The sequence below is a fragment of the Barbus barbus genome (assembly GCF_936440315.1).
Source record: "Barbus barbus genome assembly, chromosome: 48".
NCBI classification, from domain to species: Eukaryota; Metazoa; Chordata; class Actinopteri; order Cypriniformes; family Cyprinidae; genus Barbus; species Barbus barbus.
The window spans coordinates 23,275,730-23,294,039 of record NC_136726.1 but is presented as its reverse complement, the minus strand read 5'-3'; the positions used below and the strand labels follow the sequence as shown (position 1 = coordinate 23,294,039).

General features: G+C 35.6%; 1 protein-coding gene across 1 annotated transcript in view; it reads left to right on the top strand.

Moving 5' to 3' along the window:
* tmem117 (transmembrane protein 117) overlaps window positions 1–18,310 on the top strand; it is a 78,573-nt gene that overhangs the window by 22,587 nt on the left and 37,676 nt on the right. The window contains exon 3 of the mRNA XM_079412107.1: window positions 17,720–17,852. Within this exon, the coding sequence (XP_079268233.1) occupies window positions 17,720–17,852 (133 nt within the window). The remainder of the gene's footprint in view (window positions 1–17,719; window positions 17,853–18,310) is intronic.

Genomic DNA, 18,310 nt, shown 5'->3' with positions numbered 1-18,310 from the left:
AGTAAATGAAAATCAGAAATGTTGCACTTGCAACTAGTTGAAATAGTTACTTTTAATACTTTTTATTTAATTTATATATTTTATTTTATTTCAAGTTTTTTTTATGGTTTTAGTTTAACTACAATGACCCTGATATGCATTAAATTGATCAAAATTGACAATAAAGATATATTTATAATGTTACATTTCAAGTAAACACTGGAGCAATGGAATTAAATATATTAAATTAAAATATATTCAAATTTAAAACAATTGCAATAATATTTCACAGTATCAGGAGCAGTAGACACTTCTTTCAGAAACATCAAAAAAAAATGTACGACCCCAAACTGTGTTTTCATTTGGAAATGCTTCACATTAAAGAGGTGAAAGGAGCTGTGAATAGAAGCACCTCGTGTCAGTTTTCATCATCGTCATTCACGTCTGCTTCCACTAGCACCAATGAGGAGGCTTTGAGTTTCTCAGGCTGGTTTTAATGTTTAATTTTTGAATTAAACATGATAAAGTGTGTTAAACAGAGCTGAGTGTACAGTCCAAAGCACAATTAAATTAAACAAGCTCAAAACATTTAATGAGTGCAGAACAGGCAGTGCGATTATGAAGAAATCTGAGGAGATTCAGATGTGCATGAGAAGTAAAACAGGAGTGAACAATGATTCACAATCAAAACTGAATCAAATGAACTCGATGCTTATTGACAGCGTGTGATGAATGTTGTTCCATGAGGCTTTAACCAGCATAGACATCAAATTAAACCTCTTTATATAAACCTGCACTATGTAACACACCGAATCTCATTTGAGAGGACGATGCTCAGGTGTTTGTAGACATCAGAAGATGGCAGCATTGAGTCGGTGAACAGATGTGATGCTCTGAATCAGTGCGATCGGAGTGTCTAAAAAACTGCACAGTAACATTTATGTAAAACACCAACCCCAAAAGTGTTTGTTCTTACACTTCTGTGAATGTCAAAATATAACAGCAAGTGTCAGAAAGATGCATAACCACATTTTGTGATCAAAACCCTGAAAGTTTGCTAAATCAGTAGTTTGTTTGTTGTTTGTACATGAACTACTACACTTATTCATCTACTACAAATCACCAAAACACCAGAAGAGAGAAGATCCTGTAAGCTTTTGAGCATGTTGAAATGTTTTTGTGGAAATCATAATACACCACCATTCAAAAGTTTGTGGTAAGTTTTTAGACTTTTATTCATCAAGGACACATTAAATTGTTCAAAAGCAACAGAAAAGGCATTCATAATGTTACAAAAGTTTTCTGATTCAAATAAATGCTGTTCTTTTGAACTTTCTGTTCATCTGGGAATCCTTAAAAATGTAATGTATCAAAGTTTTCACAAAAATATTGTGCAGCACAACTGTGTTCAACATTGATAATAATCAGAAATGTTTCTTGAGCAGCAAATCAGTATATTAGAATGATTTCTGAAGATCATGTGACACTGAAGACTGGAGTAATGATGCTGAAAATACAGCTGCAGATCACAGAAATACATTACACTTTAACATATATTCACAAAGAAAACACATATTACATTTTAATAATATTTCAAATTTTTTTATCAAATAAATGCAGCCTTGGTGAGCAGAAGAGACTTCTTTCCAAATCATCAAAAAACCCTAATTATTCCCGACTTTTCCATGCATGACAGGACTGAGAGAATCAGAAGCACCTGTACGCGTTTCCAGTCGAGTCTCGCTCTCGCGCAGACAATGAAATGCTCATCGGTCCTGATTAATCGATGTGACCGCCGTTTCCATGGAAACCGCCTCAAGAGACCCAGCCGGGCTTTGTGCGGCCACTGAACCTGCGCGCAAATCGCCTGTGATGAATGAATTTTGTCCCGGTTTGATTCTACCGAGACCCGGTGGAGGTAGTTAGTTAAGAGCAGCACTGAGGCGGCCTACATTCACCCAGCGGGGCCACGGGCCCCCAAGGGCCTCCCGACACTGTTTTTAGCACACGTTATAATGAATGTTGCACAGATGCATAGAATCATCTTCACCAGCCCAAAATTACAGCACAACCGGCTGAATCTTGCTTTGTGTCGGCTGTATTTATATCTAGATCGTTTCGAGGCTCTATAAAAGCACACTTTAACCTTAAAACTCATCTTCTGGAGAACGAACCGGCCACCTTTGGCCTGCTAATCTGCTGCTGTAAATGAGGAAGCGCCGCAGTCATTATTTTTCCTGTTAACTGGTGCAGAGCTGCAGGTCTCTGGTGTTCTCGCCTGGTTTCTCCAGCTGGACTCGATCCGCAGCGCTGCAGTTTCCTCACACTGCGATAGTGAACGGCAATCTGGACACAGACGTAGATAGACGTGCAGAATGAAAGTTGAGGTGCTTAAAGACTCCATGACAGCTGTAAAAACTCTCTGAGGGAACAATTTTCACCTAAATAAAAAGACTGAAATGAGTCACGAGGCGTCAGCCATTGAGAGTCTAGAGCTATGAAATGAATGTGGAGCAGCTCAGAGCGTTTGATGAGGACTGCTTGAGTTCATATTGAGATCTCTGACTTTTGATTGTAGACTTTGGTGTCTTGAGCAGGTTTTAAGACACTGTTGCGGTCTCTTCTGAAACTCTAGAGGAGACACATGTGAGATTATTGAAAAATCTGAACAGTAGTCGGAGAATGTTTTTCCAACACCAGAAAAAAAATGTTATGTTATGCCGTGTTATTTTACCGTTGCATTTTGGACTATCTGTAGCTTGTTTATTGAAGATGCAGGACAACCAGCTAGCAGTGCATTACAATAGTCCAGTCTAGAGGTCATGAATGCATGAACTAGCTTTTCTGCATCAGAAACAGGTAGCATGTTTCGAAGCTTGGCAATGTTTCTAAGATGGAAGAATGCTGTTTTTGTAACATGGGAAATATGATTTTCAAAGGACAAGTTGCTGTCTAATATAACACCCAGATTTTTGACTTTAGAGGACGTAACAGTGCATCCATCTAGTTGCAAATTGTAATCCAAGAGATTCTGTGTACTGTTTTTTGGTCCAATAAGTAATATCTCTGTCTTATCTGAATTTAATAGGAGGAAATTATTGGTCATCCAATCTTTTAAATTTTTTACACAATCTATTAGCTTAGATAGTTTAGAAGTTTCATCTGGTCTTGTTGAGATATATAGTTGAGTATCATCAGCATAGCAATGAAAATTAATCCTGTATTTTCTAATAATATTACCAAGGGGCAACATGTATATTGAAAATAGCAGAGGACCTAGGACAGATCCTTGTGGTACTCCATACTTTACTGGTGATAATTGAGATGACTCCCCATTTAAATGAACAAAGTGGCAGCGATCGGACAGGTAGGATCTAAACCATCTTAAAGCCTGCCCTTGAATACCAGTATAGTTTTGTAATCGATCTATGAGTGTGTCATGGTCTATAGTGTCGAACGCAGCACTAAGATCAAGTAATACTAGCAATGAGGTGCAGCCTTGATCTGAAGCAAGAAGCAAGTCATTTGTAATTTTAACAAGTGCAGTTTCTGTACTATGGTGAGGCCTGAAACCTGATTGAAATTCTTCATGGAGATCATTTTTTTACAAGAAGGAGCACAATTGAGCAGACACATCTTTTTCAAAAATTGTAGACATAAACGGAAGATTTGAAATGGGTCTGTAATTTGCCAGTTCATTAGAATCTAGTTGTGCTTTCTTAATAAGAGGCTTAATAACCGCCAGCTTGAATGGTTTTGGGACGTGACCTAAAGATAACGATGAGTTAATAATATTGAGAAGCGGTTTTTCTGCTACGGGTAACAACTCTTTCAGTAGTTTAGTGGGTACAGGATCTAATAAACATGTTGTTGGTTTAGATGCACTGATAAGTTTATTTAGCTCTTCCTGTCCTATAGTTGTAAAGCTCTGCAGTTTTTCTTTGGGTGCGATGAATGAAGCTGAAATACTAGACGCAGTAGAATCTACATTTGATATTGTATTTCTGATGTTATCTATTTTATCAGTAAAGAAATTCATAAAGTCATGACTATTAAACTGTGAGGGAATATTTAGATCGGGCGGTGTCTGTTTATTTGTTAATCTAGCCACTGAGCTAAATAAAAACCTTGGATAGTTTTGGTTATTATCTATGAGTTTGTGGATATGCTCTGCCCTGCAGCTTTTAGAGCCTGTCTATAGCTGTTATTAATATTTCTATTTAGCTTTTAATTTATTTTTATTTCAGTTTTTAGTAATTTTAGTACTTTCATTTAGTTGCCAAGGAAAAATGTTTAGTTTATGTAAGATTTTAGCAATTATCTATTATTTTATTTTAGTTTTTTTAATTACCGAAAACAGTTTTGATAGTTTTACCTTTAGTTATTTCTTCATAATCTTAGCCTTAACCATTAACTGCCTTAAGTTTTTCAAGAGGTGATGTTTTAGTCAAACAGTCCTTGTGCTCGTTCTGCAACTTTGATGCTGATGGATAAAATCACTCCATTAAAAAGTAAAAAAAAATTACTTCTTAAACTACAGCATCAGCATGTCTACAGTTTGCCAAATTCAGATTAAAATGCAATTCGCTGAACACGTCCAAATTAATAAACTTCACTACTGGACCTCGCATACAATTTGCATATGAGCTCTAAGTTTTATTAAATACGAGCCAGTAAGTGTATGAACTTTATCTAAGCAATATTTGTATACAATGTAATTAAGATATTAGATAAAAGATGTGATTGCTCAGTGATGTAGTAAATCTGTCGTGCAGTAACTAACAACTACAGCTTCAAGTAGTGTCACCAAACATCAGTTCCAATGAATCAGTTTGTTTAAATGATTCAGTTAAATGTTACTTGATTCATCAAGTACCTGTGCTGTATTTTATGTCATCTTGGTAACAAAATAGTTAAATGCTGTTGTTCGTTACTGTGTTTTTGACTCTGTTGTATAAATTAGGATGTTTGTAGTTTAATAAAGGCAAGACACTACAGGCAAAAACTTTGTGTTCTCATGCATTGGTCAGTTTTGAGATTGTGGCTAGTTTGGGCTTTTCAGACTAGTGGAAAGAAAACATCCAAAATACATTTAAGTGTTTATTTAAGTGTTTATATCACTCTATCTTTTTGCGTCTGTAGATTTCAGTAAAGAGTATTTTCTCCACTTCAGCAGCACTTTCATACACCAAACTTAGTAGTATATATATATATATATATTTTTATTTTTTATTTTATTTTATTTATTATTATTTCACTTTATTCATTTCTGTCTATAGATTTTAATTACAATGCATATCTTTAAAAGTGGTTTTATCAAAATGAGTTTTTCTCCACTTCAGCATCACTTGCATAAACCAAATTTAGCTATTTTATTCATATCTATATTCTGAAGGATTTTACTGAGGGGTTTGTTCATATGATTCACACTGGTTTTATTATTGCACTTCATCTATTTGCATCTGTAGATTTCAATTACAACACATATTTTTAAAGACTCAAAATGAGTTTGTTCCTCCACTTCAGCATCACTTACATAAACCAAACTTAGCTTAAACCAAACCTTATTCCTCTCTATATTCTGAAGGTTTATAATTCATCCACACTGATTTATACAACATTTAATTCCTAAAAAACATGGTGAAAATAATTTTTTTCTGGCTGTTGACAGTATTTTCTGATTTATAGAAAGATGAAAATAGATATGAAAAATCCCCTCTGTAAAAACCTTTAACTCTAATATATCAACAAAATGAAAGAACATTTTGAACCAGGCTTTTTCCAATGTTCAGATTTATTTTCTGCACATTTAATTAGATTATGCCTCATTAGTGTATTTAAATTTGGCATTTCAGAAAATATTAATACAAGCAAAGTTTACAGTTCTAAATCAGCTAGGGAAGTATGGTTATATAGTTAGTGTTTTTTTACCCATTCCACCTGTGCTGTCTTGCCTTAATTAGATGCATGTAGTGTAAATCTGTTGTTCAGGTTTAATACTGTCAACCTAACTGTTTTTGCATTATGTCATTTGATCGGTACTGAAATTATATATATCATTGTTATCATTGTATCATTGTTAGTAGCTTATAGTGTCACAAACTACCTTTTCAGAGCAGCTTGTATGTAGTTGCACTAGTTTAAATGTTTTGTGAACTACAGTTTCTGAGTCGCTTCACTAGCACTGCTGTCATGTGTTGGTGTGCTGTGCTGGTATGGTGTAGATCTAGTTGTGCTGGTGTTTACCAGCTTGCCTTTCAGGGTGATTGACGTACAGAGGAGTTGTTTTGACAGAAAATACAGTGCATCATCAGTCAAAGCGTGTGTGTTTGTGTAAGTGTGTGTCGGCATCACTCAGGTCTGTTTTATAACATCAGAGGTGTTTCTCAGACTGAACCTGTGTTGCTCCAGCAGTGTGTGACGGCGTCCAGCAGAGGGTGACATCTTTTAGGACACAAGACTCATGTGCTCTGATGCCTCAAGTGCTGCTGGGAAGGTCCTACTTATGAGTGATTATGAGGCGATTCTAGTGAGAATCAAATGGACTCGTTAGGATTTTAAAACAATATTTTTTAGATTTAGTTACACTGCAAAAAATAACGTTCTTCCTCAGTATTTTTGTCTTGTTTTCCAGTACATAAATACTGGAAATAAATCATAAATCTCATAAATCAAGAGACATGTACTTGGGATGCAAAATGACTAAAATATCAAGATTTGGTTTATCTGCCAATGGGGTCAGAATAATAATCTAGTTTTCCCTTTGAAGTAAATTTATTTTTCTGACCCCATTATTTGTTCTTGTTTCAAGCAAAAATTCACTTATTTTGATACTCTTGTTTTTTGGGGGGTTTTTTTTCAGAAAACAAGACTTAATATATTAAGTCCTTTTGACTCTAAAGTAGATGAATTTTGATTGAAGAATTGTTATGGAAACCAAGACAAAAATTAAGTAAGAGAATCAAAGCTTTTTGCAGTGTAGTGCATTCACATTTTTTTTTTTTGTGAATAAAATACTTACTTGAAGAACCCATGAAATTTTCAGTTAAATGCAGGGTAGATGATTTGGTTTAAAAGCATTTTTTGCTGGTTGAAAATCTCTTCACTTCACTTCACTTGATAGCAGTAGTCAAAATTTATTCAATTGTATTTATATAATCTGTGGAAGGTTTAGGACCATAAAATGTTTGTCCAAATATATTCCTCAGTCCAAGGGCTACGATATACTGTCCTACCTGCCTGTCAATGTATGTATTTGCGTACCTCAGTGCTCCCTGTACATGATACATTATCAGCACATTGCATTTAAGGTTTAAGGTTAAAAAAACACATTATTTTCCACATACTGTACATTATTGTTACTCCTCTATGCTCCACCTTTCTGAAATGCACCGATTTTTACAAAACTCATCGTTCTGAGAAGCGAGGTGTGCTCTGATTGGTCAACTAGACAGTGCGTTGTGATTGGCCGAATACCTCAAGCGTGAGACTAAAATGTTATGCCCCTCACCGTATTGTGATGCCATGTCCCGGTGCGATGACACAAAAACAATAAAACCCATTATAAACGAGATAACGTTTGAGTAGTCAGTAGCAGAAACATACTTACAGGCTGTGAGTCAGAAGCGGCAGAATGTCCTTGCAAAGTTGGAATTGCCCCACTTTATAGAAACCATTCTTCCCCCCCGAGTTACGTCATCCGCCATTTAAGAGAGTATCACAATGTATACGCATGCTTTCGACTAAACGTAAACAACGCTTATTACGCAGCTTTCATTCATATGCGCGCTTTCCCCCCCCAAACGTAAACAACGCTGATTACATCAAATACGTTCTTGGGTACTCTCCAAAATGTAGGACGAAGTAACTCGGGGGAGAAGAATGGTTGAGTAAATAGTTTTTTTGTTATTTCTTTGCAAAAAAAAAAAAAGTATTCTCGTAGCGACGCAAAACTGAAGTTGGGCCACTGAAGTTAAAGGCTTCTCCTTATTTTTATATTTTAGACATCCATCAATTAGTGGTGAAAATAATTGCCGCGCTGGTGGAAACAACACAAGACCGTGGCGCGACTGTGAAGAGCGGCTCGACGGTGTTTAGAGTCCCGCAGCAGCAGATAGCCGTCATCGCAGATGAAGAGTTCTGCATTCAAATGCACGCAATAGGCTGAAGCTTGCTGCAAAGCCCTAGCAAAAGTAATTACCATGAATGTGTCGGGGGGGGGGGGATAGTAAGGATATATTTGAATTGTTTACTAAAAAACTTGTGTTTTCTGTGTCAGTGTCGCAAAGATGAAGATGATGATCCTGATTCGCCATCTCCTCGTTAGACGTGCCTTTAGAGAAAAGTGCATCTTCACGGATTATGATTATAATGAAAGAGTTTTTGTTTTCGATTAAATTTATTTCGTTAAGTAGTCATTTAAAGCCTTCTATAGATATATTTATCATGTCTGTGAGGCATGTATTCGCTGACTTTCGGTTCATTTTTGTGAAGCGCTCCTGTTCAAGATGAGACGCTTTTTTTTTTCTTTATTTTATAAAATTATTTTATATAAAGTTTTGTTGATATTGTGAGTGCACACAAATAAAAGTAGACCCTTTACAGTTCCGAATGATGTATTACTCTTACCTTTATGAGCAAAAATGATGGCGTAAGTTGTTTCCATTGAAAAAAATGCAATTGATTGCGCTGGCGCCTCCATGTCCTGCGCTTTAGCTTCCACTCTCCTCACAAACTAGGATGCAGCGCACATTTATCTAGGTTTAACGTTTAAACATTGTTATATGCTTGAACTGTTTTAGTAGATCTATAGATTTTATTTTAGGCAAGTCGTGATGATTTGAGAAGGCTAAATTGATCAAACATGGCTATGATCAGCCTGCCGGTCTGCCGCTGTCCGCTCGGTCATTACTTTAAGAAAGAAAAAACTTATTTAACGAAAAAATGCTCCAAACGTTTATTTAAATTAACTTAATAAAAAAACGAAACAAAATATAATCACTTTGCCATTACATACAAAACTGAACTATTTTAATAGCTGAAACAGTATAATCTGATTTGGGAGAAGGGGAAAAAGACGGGCTCGGTTCGGACTCGGGCTGGTAATTCTGTTAAGCTCTCGGACACGAGCCGGGCTAAATTTGAGGCCCTAGCCCCACACAGGAGGGCCCTGCTGTGTGCGTGAACGTTGGATAGGTTAAATGCAGACCACAAATTCCAAGTATGGGTCAGCATACTTGGCAGTATGTCACTTCACTAATTAATGGATAGATATTGTTGTCACGTCACATTAATATACCAAACCTAACGTTATTCTCCTGGCTTCTGAAAATCGAAAATGAATGAAAATTTACAGCCCATTCAGTCAGAATGATTGATAAGGATTATTTGCAGCGCAATCTTATGATTTGAAATGATTTGTTGCCGTCTTTTTAAGTGGAACTTCCTCAAACCAGAAGTGCCTCCCATTATTTAAAACGCAGTCAGCTCGTTAGGAAAAGAGGTGGATAAACTATTTTTAAATTGTTATTCTGCAGTTATGCTGCATACAACACACATTATTCTACACACCATTTATGAACGCTAACTTATTCTGTAATCTACATGTTGTACACACTACATACATTACATACTGCACGCTAAATACTACATACAGTACATCATTATACACAGCATTTATGAACTCTAACTCATTTTGTAATCTACATGCTGTACACTACATTATGCTCTACACACTAAAGAAAACACACTACACACACGCTACATACTGCACAATACACCAACTAACATGTTTTAAAATCTACATTCCATGCTATTTAAAACACATTAAATACTGCACAATACACACAATACATTATATTCTACGTACTACATACTTAATTCTACACACTTTTTTTCTGAACTCTAACATATTCTGTAATCTACATGCACTACATACATTACACATTGCACATTAATCAAAACACTAACAAACACACTACATACTGCATATTTTCTACACCATTTATTAGGGGTGGCACGCTACACAGATGTCACGGTTCGGTACGTACCTCAGTTCGGGGGTCACTATGCTCAATTTCTTTTCATGTATTTTGAACAGTTAGTTTTTTCCACCTAGATGTGAAAATACTAAACATGTTATATATATAAACTCTGTTTTGTTTTCATTGTGAGTGTACACAAATAAAAGCAGACCTTTATACAGTGATTATTAATAAGACAGTAAGTGTTTAAAGTTGAACAAAAAAAGCACACACATCAGTTCCAGCATTGCTGACTTGACAGCGCAGTTGGTACTTTATCAAAATAAAATACAGTGAACCAAACATCAGCGCACCGCCTCTGTCTCACCGTTAGAACGCGACTGAAGTACAAAGCCTATAATTTACATAATAAATAATAGTTTAGCATTCAGATACATTACATCGCAAATATGGAAATATTATGGAATATTTGTATTTGTGCCGAATGAGAGAGGTAGGATACACGAGCACAAAGCCCCATTTCACAAACAGTTGAGTGCCAAGCCTTTAAAGTATACTCCTTTGTGAGTCTATGTGAGAGACGTGTTCAGAATCAGCACATGGTCACTGTCTAGTGGGCTTTGTTTTCAAGTGCGCAACTCATGGTTAAGGCTAGAAGGGATATGTATGGCCAAAGAGTATAGAAGAGTATATCAAACAGCGCTGCATTACTGCGGACGCCCCCTTCTGGATTGGGGGTAAATTGCCTGTATTCGTCGTAAGGCCTCATGCACCGATCCGAGATGCCCGTACCGTGACGGTTCGGTACGAATATATGTACCATGCCACCCCTACCATTTATGAGTACAAGGTTATTCTGCGATCTACATGCTGTACAGTACGAACTGCACATTAGATTATATACACTAGAAAATGCTCTACACTGCATATTGCACACTACATTATATTCTGCATGCTGCACACTACATACAATACATGCTACATACTTCATTCTACACACTATTTATGAATACTAACATATTCTGCAATCTCCACTCTTTACAATACACATTGTACATTACACTCTATAGACTATAGAAATCACACTATATACTGTACACTACATTAAATACTACATAGTGCACACTACATACTACTCATCATTTATGAACATGAATTTATTAATCTACATGCTGTACACTACACACTGCAGATTACACTGTACACAATAGAAAACACACTACACTAAATACTGCACACTACATTCTATACACCATTTGTGAACACTAGCTTATTGCTAACACTAACATATTCTGCAATCTACATGCTGCACACTACGCACTGCAGATTACTCTTGATACTCTATAGAAAACACTACATACTTCATGCTTTATAAAACTTATCGCACACTACATACTTCATTCTACACACCATTTATGAACACCCACTTATTGTACAATCTATATGTTGTACACTACATTACACTCTATAAACTACAGAAAACACATTACATACACACTAACATTGTTCAACAAATTGCACTCTACATACTTCATTCTACATACGTCACTACATACTTCATTCTTCTAATGAACACCAATTTATTCTGCATTCTACATGCTGTACACTACACACTGCAGATTACACTCAGTACACTAAAAAACACACTCCACACACTGCACGCTACATACTACACACACCACTTTAAATTAGCGCTCAGAATATGAGCTCATAAATTATTATCATAAAATGCTCCTCTAAAGGACACATTTTCCTCATGTCAGGGAATAAAATAAGAAGTGCGTCATAAATCATCTCGCCCATTCGTCCCAGGTTACGAGATCTTGTCAGCACTTTACAGCAGTTTTATCACTCAACGTCATGGTTTCCATGAAGACAGACGGTTAGTTAACAGGCTAAAGAGGTTAAGCAGAAGGGTTGAGTTGAGAACGTGGGCCAAATGAGGTGTGAGTTTGATGCTGATAGATCCTCACGGGGGTTTCGCGTCACTAATATGTTGTTTCAGAGGTTGATCACGACGCCGATGTTGGAGAATCTGTCTGAACTCGGTTAATGTCAGTGATGTGACCCATCATGCTGTGTTTCTGATTGGCACGAATATGTAGACATTACCTTCAGAAACGGCTGTTTCATCCAGCGTACATCATCACCATTTCATTCTGAGCGTCTCATTGCAAATGAAGGCATTCAGAAGCATTTGTGAGGCCTTGCGCTGAACGTCTCCATAAAGCAGAAGTGTGTATCTGACTGTTCGCTGTGACTGGTTGGACGCGTTTCAAACGTCTCTATGGGTTTGCGCTCATATCGCAGCTCATATCTTCAGAGAAATCTCAAGTCCATCTTCATGTCCTCGATGTCAGCTGATGCTGCTGTGATAAAAGTACAGTTTGTACTTTATGAATGCACTTTAAATCCTTGCAATACTTTAAAGGGGTAGAAAATGATTTTTCTTCTAGTATTTGGAGAAGTATGCATTTTTTTTTTTTGCCATTATTTGTCAATACATTTATTTATAACTGTATTGTCTTGCATACACTACATACTGCATGCTGCATACAACATTGTTCACACCATATATGAACACTTATTCTGCAGTCTACATGCTGTACACACTGCATACACTACGTACTGCACACTACATACTACATAGTACATTCTGCACACCATTTATGAACACTTATTCTGCAGTCTACATGCTGTACACACTGCATACACTACGTACTGCACACTACATACTACATAGTACATTCTGCACACCATATATGAACACTTATTCTGCAGTCTACATGCTGTACACACTGCATACACTACGTACTGCACACTACATACTACATAGTACATTCTGCACACCATTTATGAACACTTATTCTGCAGTCTACATGCTGTACACACTGCATACACTACGTACTGCACACTACATACTACATAGTACATTCTGCACACCATATATGAACACTTATTCTGCAGTCTACATGCTGTACACACTGCATACACTACGTACTGCACACTACATACTACATAGTACATTCTGCACACCATATATGAACACTTATTCTGCAGTCTACATGCTGTACACACTGCATACACTACGTACTGCACACTACATACTACATAGTACATTCTGCACACCATATATGAACACTTATTCTGCAGTCTACATGCTGTACACACTGCATACACTACATACTGAACACTACATACTATATTCTACACACCATTTATGAACACTAACCTATTCTGTAATTTACATGCATTTCTTCCAGCATTCTGAAGTTAATTCAAACTGAAAAACACAATGTTTTTTTTTAATAGACATGTACTTGCCTTTGTTGATTGCAGCATTGAGAACCTGACTGATGCTTTTTGAGTAACTGCACCAAATTGCAATTTGTATTTTTATTTATTTTTTTGCATGTGCAAATTGCTTCTTAATGAGTTTTTAATTTGTTTGTATCTATATTTGTTTTCCAGTAAAAGTTTCCAAAAAAATAGATAAATTTACTTGAGAAGCAGTAATAAGGTTTTAAAATGAGAGTGTTTTGTCTTTGTCATGGTGCGCACAGCAAGGATGAACGAGGAACACGGAGACGAGGATAATCTCAAATAACAGTCTTTAATGACACCAAACAAGGCAGGGCAAGACAAGGCAAGAAACAGACAGGAACACCGGGGAGTAACGAGTAGACCAGACCACACTAACTAAACAGACAGGAACTTACACGGGTTAATCATAGATAATACAGAAATACACAGGTTAATCATAGATAATAAGACAAACACAGCTGGACAAGAATGAACTAATAATGACACTAAACAAGGACAGGAAACGAACCAAAAAAGGACACAAGACACATGACAGAGGACTGATAGTCTTACTGCACTGGCACTGATTTCTTTCTTTTTTTTTTGTAATGTGTTTATAATAAAAACTAGTTGGGATCTTATGCAGTGTTGCTTCTCAAGGAAATTTGTCTTTTCTTGAATATTTAGATATTTTAATAAAAAACAACACAACAATACTCATTACAAATATGTTTTTGGCAGTTTTCCATTTATTTGCATGCTGTGTTTGTCTTCTTTCTGGCATTTATTGGCAGGTTGCATGCAGAATGTCATGTAGCTTTTCAGTCCCAACTGATTTTTTGTTTTTGTTTTGTGCAGCGTATTGCAGTGTTTAGATATTTATGCTAGAAAACAAGACAAAAATACACTATGCATTGAATGTGTGCATGTGTGCATGCTAATGTAAATGCCAAGGCTGTCTCATCCAGGAATTACTATGGTAACATTCATTGGTAATTAGAGGAAGCTGCTAAAGGAATAATTACGGTGACTTGTTCTTGGGGCCTCTATTAGTTAAAGTGAGTTTGACAGGGTTAGCGGGACAGATGGAAATGTTCAGCTCTAATGAGCAGGACACTTCCTCTCATTGTCACAATATGCGTAATATATTACTGCTGATTCAGGCCGGTGCGGTCGGCCGGTCTGTGGCCCCGAGCGCTGATCTAATGGAGAGATGAATTGCTCGGCGCCAGATCGCTGACAGGAGAGTGTCAGTAACTGAGGAAGAAGCTCACAAGCTGTAAAGTGGCTGAAAAATGAACCGTCAGCTGCTAAACAAACACACTAGTGCTATAAAAACAAACTGTGAGGTGCTAAAACTCTCTCTCTCAGTGTGTGTGTGTGTGTGTGTGTGTGTGTGTGTGTGTGTGAGACTTGGATATTTTCATTTAGCAGAACTACTTTTTTACTGACTCCAAATGAGATTTTTCTGTCTGGCCGAGACGTGATGCAACTTTCAGAAAGCATTGCGAATAAATAATTCACTTTGAGAGAGTTTTCTTGATGATTCACTGATTTAACTGAATCTTTCCTGAAACGATTGAAGCATATAAAAGATAAACTTCATTTCTGATGGAGAGCGCAAAAATGGGAACGCAGATGTGAAGATTATGGGTCATGAATGTTTAAGGAATCTAAATGTCCTTGATCTCATCCGGTTCAGTGTATTATGAAACATACTGTAACTTTCACAGGGCAGAAAAACTAAAAGCATGTACTGAGAATGCATTGCAATGAGATGATGGATTTCAATAATACATGTTTATTATTTGTGTATCTTTGTTTATTAGAGTATTGTGTTGTTGTCATCTCAATATGCTTATAGATAATGCAGCAAAATTACTTTCTTCCTTATTGTTTCTGTTGTTTTCTTGTACAAATATCTGAAAATTAAGTTTTTTTTTTTAAATAGTGATTTTTGAAAATAGATGTGAAAGTGCACTATCCAAACTTAAATTGTTATAATTCATGAACGCTTTGGAATACAGACCTCACAGGACTCTTTTTTTAAGAAGACAATCTGCAGATTACTGCAGAAGTGGAATCATTGCAAAATATTAAAGTATCAAAAAGTTATAGAAGTTAAAATTTACTGTAAAGAAAATGCACTGTATCAAAATTTTAATATTTTATATGAAATAAATATTTTACAAAATGTTATAATCTCTCAATAAGTTATGTTCCAAATTTGAAAATTGAGGTTCCTGTGAGATTGTATTTAAATCAAGATACATTTTCTGGAAATTTAAGATATTAAGTCTTATTTTTGATGCCTTTTTTTCATAAAACAAGCAAGTTTTGCTTAAAACAAGAACAAATGTCTGTCAATGGGGATAAAAAAATTAACTTTATTCAACGGGAAAACAATTATTATTGTTTAGAAAACAAGACTTTCTATCTTAAGTCATTTTGCTACTTAAATAAATGTATCTTGAAGTAGCTGCCTATGTAGTGTGCTCCAAATGTCAATTAAGATGCTCCCTATGAAGGGTGTACACACCAACATAGGTTTCAGAGAGGAAGGCCTTCAGCGTCGTTAAAATGCTCCATGTGTGTGTAATGATCAGACTCGGTCCGTGTAAGTGCTACTGACACCGTCTTTAACTTTAGTCGTCTTTAATCACTTTAAACAGACACTCGAAAGCCGTGAAACCTTCCTCTCCACTCGCAGGACCGAAATCACCTCCGTGACAGACGCTGAAGGGCGCGATTAAGCATTCAGAGCGGCTTCCCCGACATCTGAATCAATCTCACGCTCTGAAAGAGAGCCAGAGACAAAGAAAGATGTTCCCTACTGTCATTTGATCCTTCAGGTGAAGGAAAATAATGGAAATTTGCTCGCAGGTCATGAATAACGCCGCTGTAATGATGTAGGCCTCTTCATGAAACCAAAACAGCAGTTCTGAGGATCGATTGCTGTTGAGGAAAATACAAAAGCGCACTCTTTTGACAGGTTCATTGGGTCTGTGAGGCAAAACCTGGCGCTCGACGTGTGGTCAGACGCTTTAATCAGCAGAAGTCACAGGTTGCAGAGATGATTAGTTGTATGGAGCTTTCCAGGTGCTAATTATCATGTCTGGATCAGTGAAGGTCGTGCCGATACCAACTGCAGGGTTACCGTTGTTAAATAAAACTATCAAAAACATTTTAGGCATGAAGCTAACATAAAATATTAATATTTGATGAAAAACGTAATGAAAATTAGATTTCAGTTGGCTCTTCTTTCTCTGTATTCTTCTATTTTCTGTGGGTTCATTGTTTTTATTTATTTATTTATACGTACATTTATACATCATCTGTGATATTTGCAACACATCCAAAGATTAATCTCGACCGTGTTGTTTGAATTCTTGTTGTTTTAATAGAAAAAACATTAACATAATTTATGAATTCTTGTATAGTTAATATGAGGTTTTAGCTTTTTGAGAGGAAAAGTCAGCGTTGTGTATTTATTTATTTATTTAATTCAGCTTTAGTTAGTTATTTTAGTACATCAAGTCAAACAGAATTAAAATGAGAATTGTTGAAATAAAGTTTTTGTTTTAGTTTTTTTTTATTGAATAAATAAATGTATATTTTATTTTTTTAATTCATTTTAATTTTAGTTAACAGTAATAACCCTGGTTGATGTTTTCTTAATTTGTTGTGAAAGTGCAAATATTCAGTCATAGTGATTAATAATCGTGATTAAAAACTTTGGGGCAAAATAATCTTGATTATTAGTTTAACCTTTATCGTGCAGCCCGTACTACACTGAAAAAAAATATTAATTGAATTTACTAAATTTTTTAAGGTAAGTGGTTGCAATCAGTTCATTTTAATTTATTTAAATAAACACATTTAATTGACTAACTTTAAAAAAAATTAAAATTAAATTAATTGTTTGCAACCACTTACCTTAAAAAAAATGTAGCGTAAGTTTTTTTTTTTTTTTTCTGTGTTTATGTATTTATTTTGTGTTGTCATTACATGATGCTGTTGTTATGAATTTTTCCTGCTTTTACAATGTTTTGGGCAATGTATGATTGTTTTTTAAAAAAGGTTATAAAAATATAATTTAAAAAAAAGAAAGAAATGTTGCCATGGTTGAAGCACTAACTTAAAAAAAATTAACTAAAACTAAAGCTAAAATAAAAATAAATTCAGCTCAAATAGTAATATTTTAAAGGAACAAAAACTAATACAAATTCTAAAAGTGCATAACAATTTCTAAAAATAAAAACTGAAATTATAGAAATAAAAGCTCATTCAAAATTGTATAAAAACATAATATATAAGTAATATTCAAATGTAGTGGTATAAGTGTCTTTTATCACAGACACATCATCATGATCTGGTTATGTGTCAAGCATCGCAACACATGCACTACTCTTATTTGTTTAAATGTTAAATGTGGTTTCTTTTTGGTGTCTCAGGTCGTCTCCTGCGTCTGAAGATGTTTCGTGAGGACCACGGCTCTTGGATGACCATGTTTTTCAGCACGATCCTCTCGCTCTTCATCTTTTCTCACATCTATAACCTCATTCTACTCATGAGCGGACGGATGGGGTAAGAGATATCTCGTGTTTAATTAGAAAAATGATCCTTCATTCCCTCCTCCCAGCTTTTTCTCATTAAGGACGGCCGCTGTAAGGAGTTTAACGATTTCTGGCTCTTTAATTCCATTAATGATTATTGTATTCTTTTTAGAAAGTCCCAGTAATTGGTCGTAACTATTACAATGATAGTAAATGAGTCCAGGACCGCTGATTGATTCAAATGATGACTGGTGGTTCAAATCTTTGAGTGTGTTTGGGGCTGAATCATGATGCTTTTTGAGCGACTCAGTTAAACGAACCAGCTCATGAGATGTATTTATTTGTAAAACAAGCTACATATTAACTGTAGGGACTTTTTGAAATAGATTAATCCAAAAGAACCATCTTACAGAATCATTACTGAATCAGACTACATTGATTGTTTTGTTGTGTGCAACAGAAAGATATTTATTATTTTTGTATGATTTT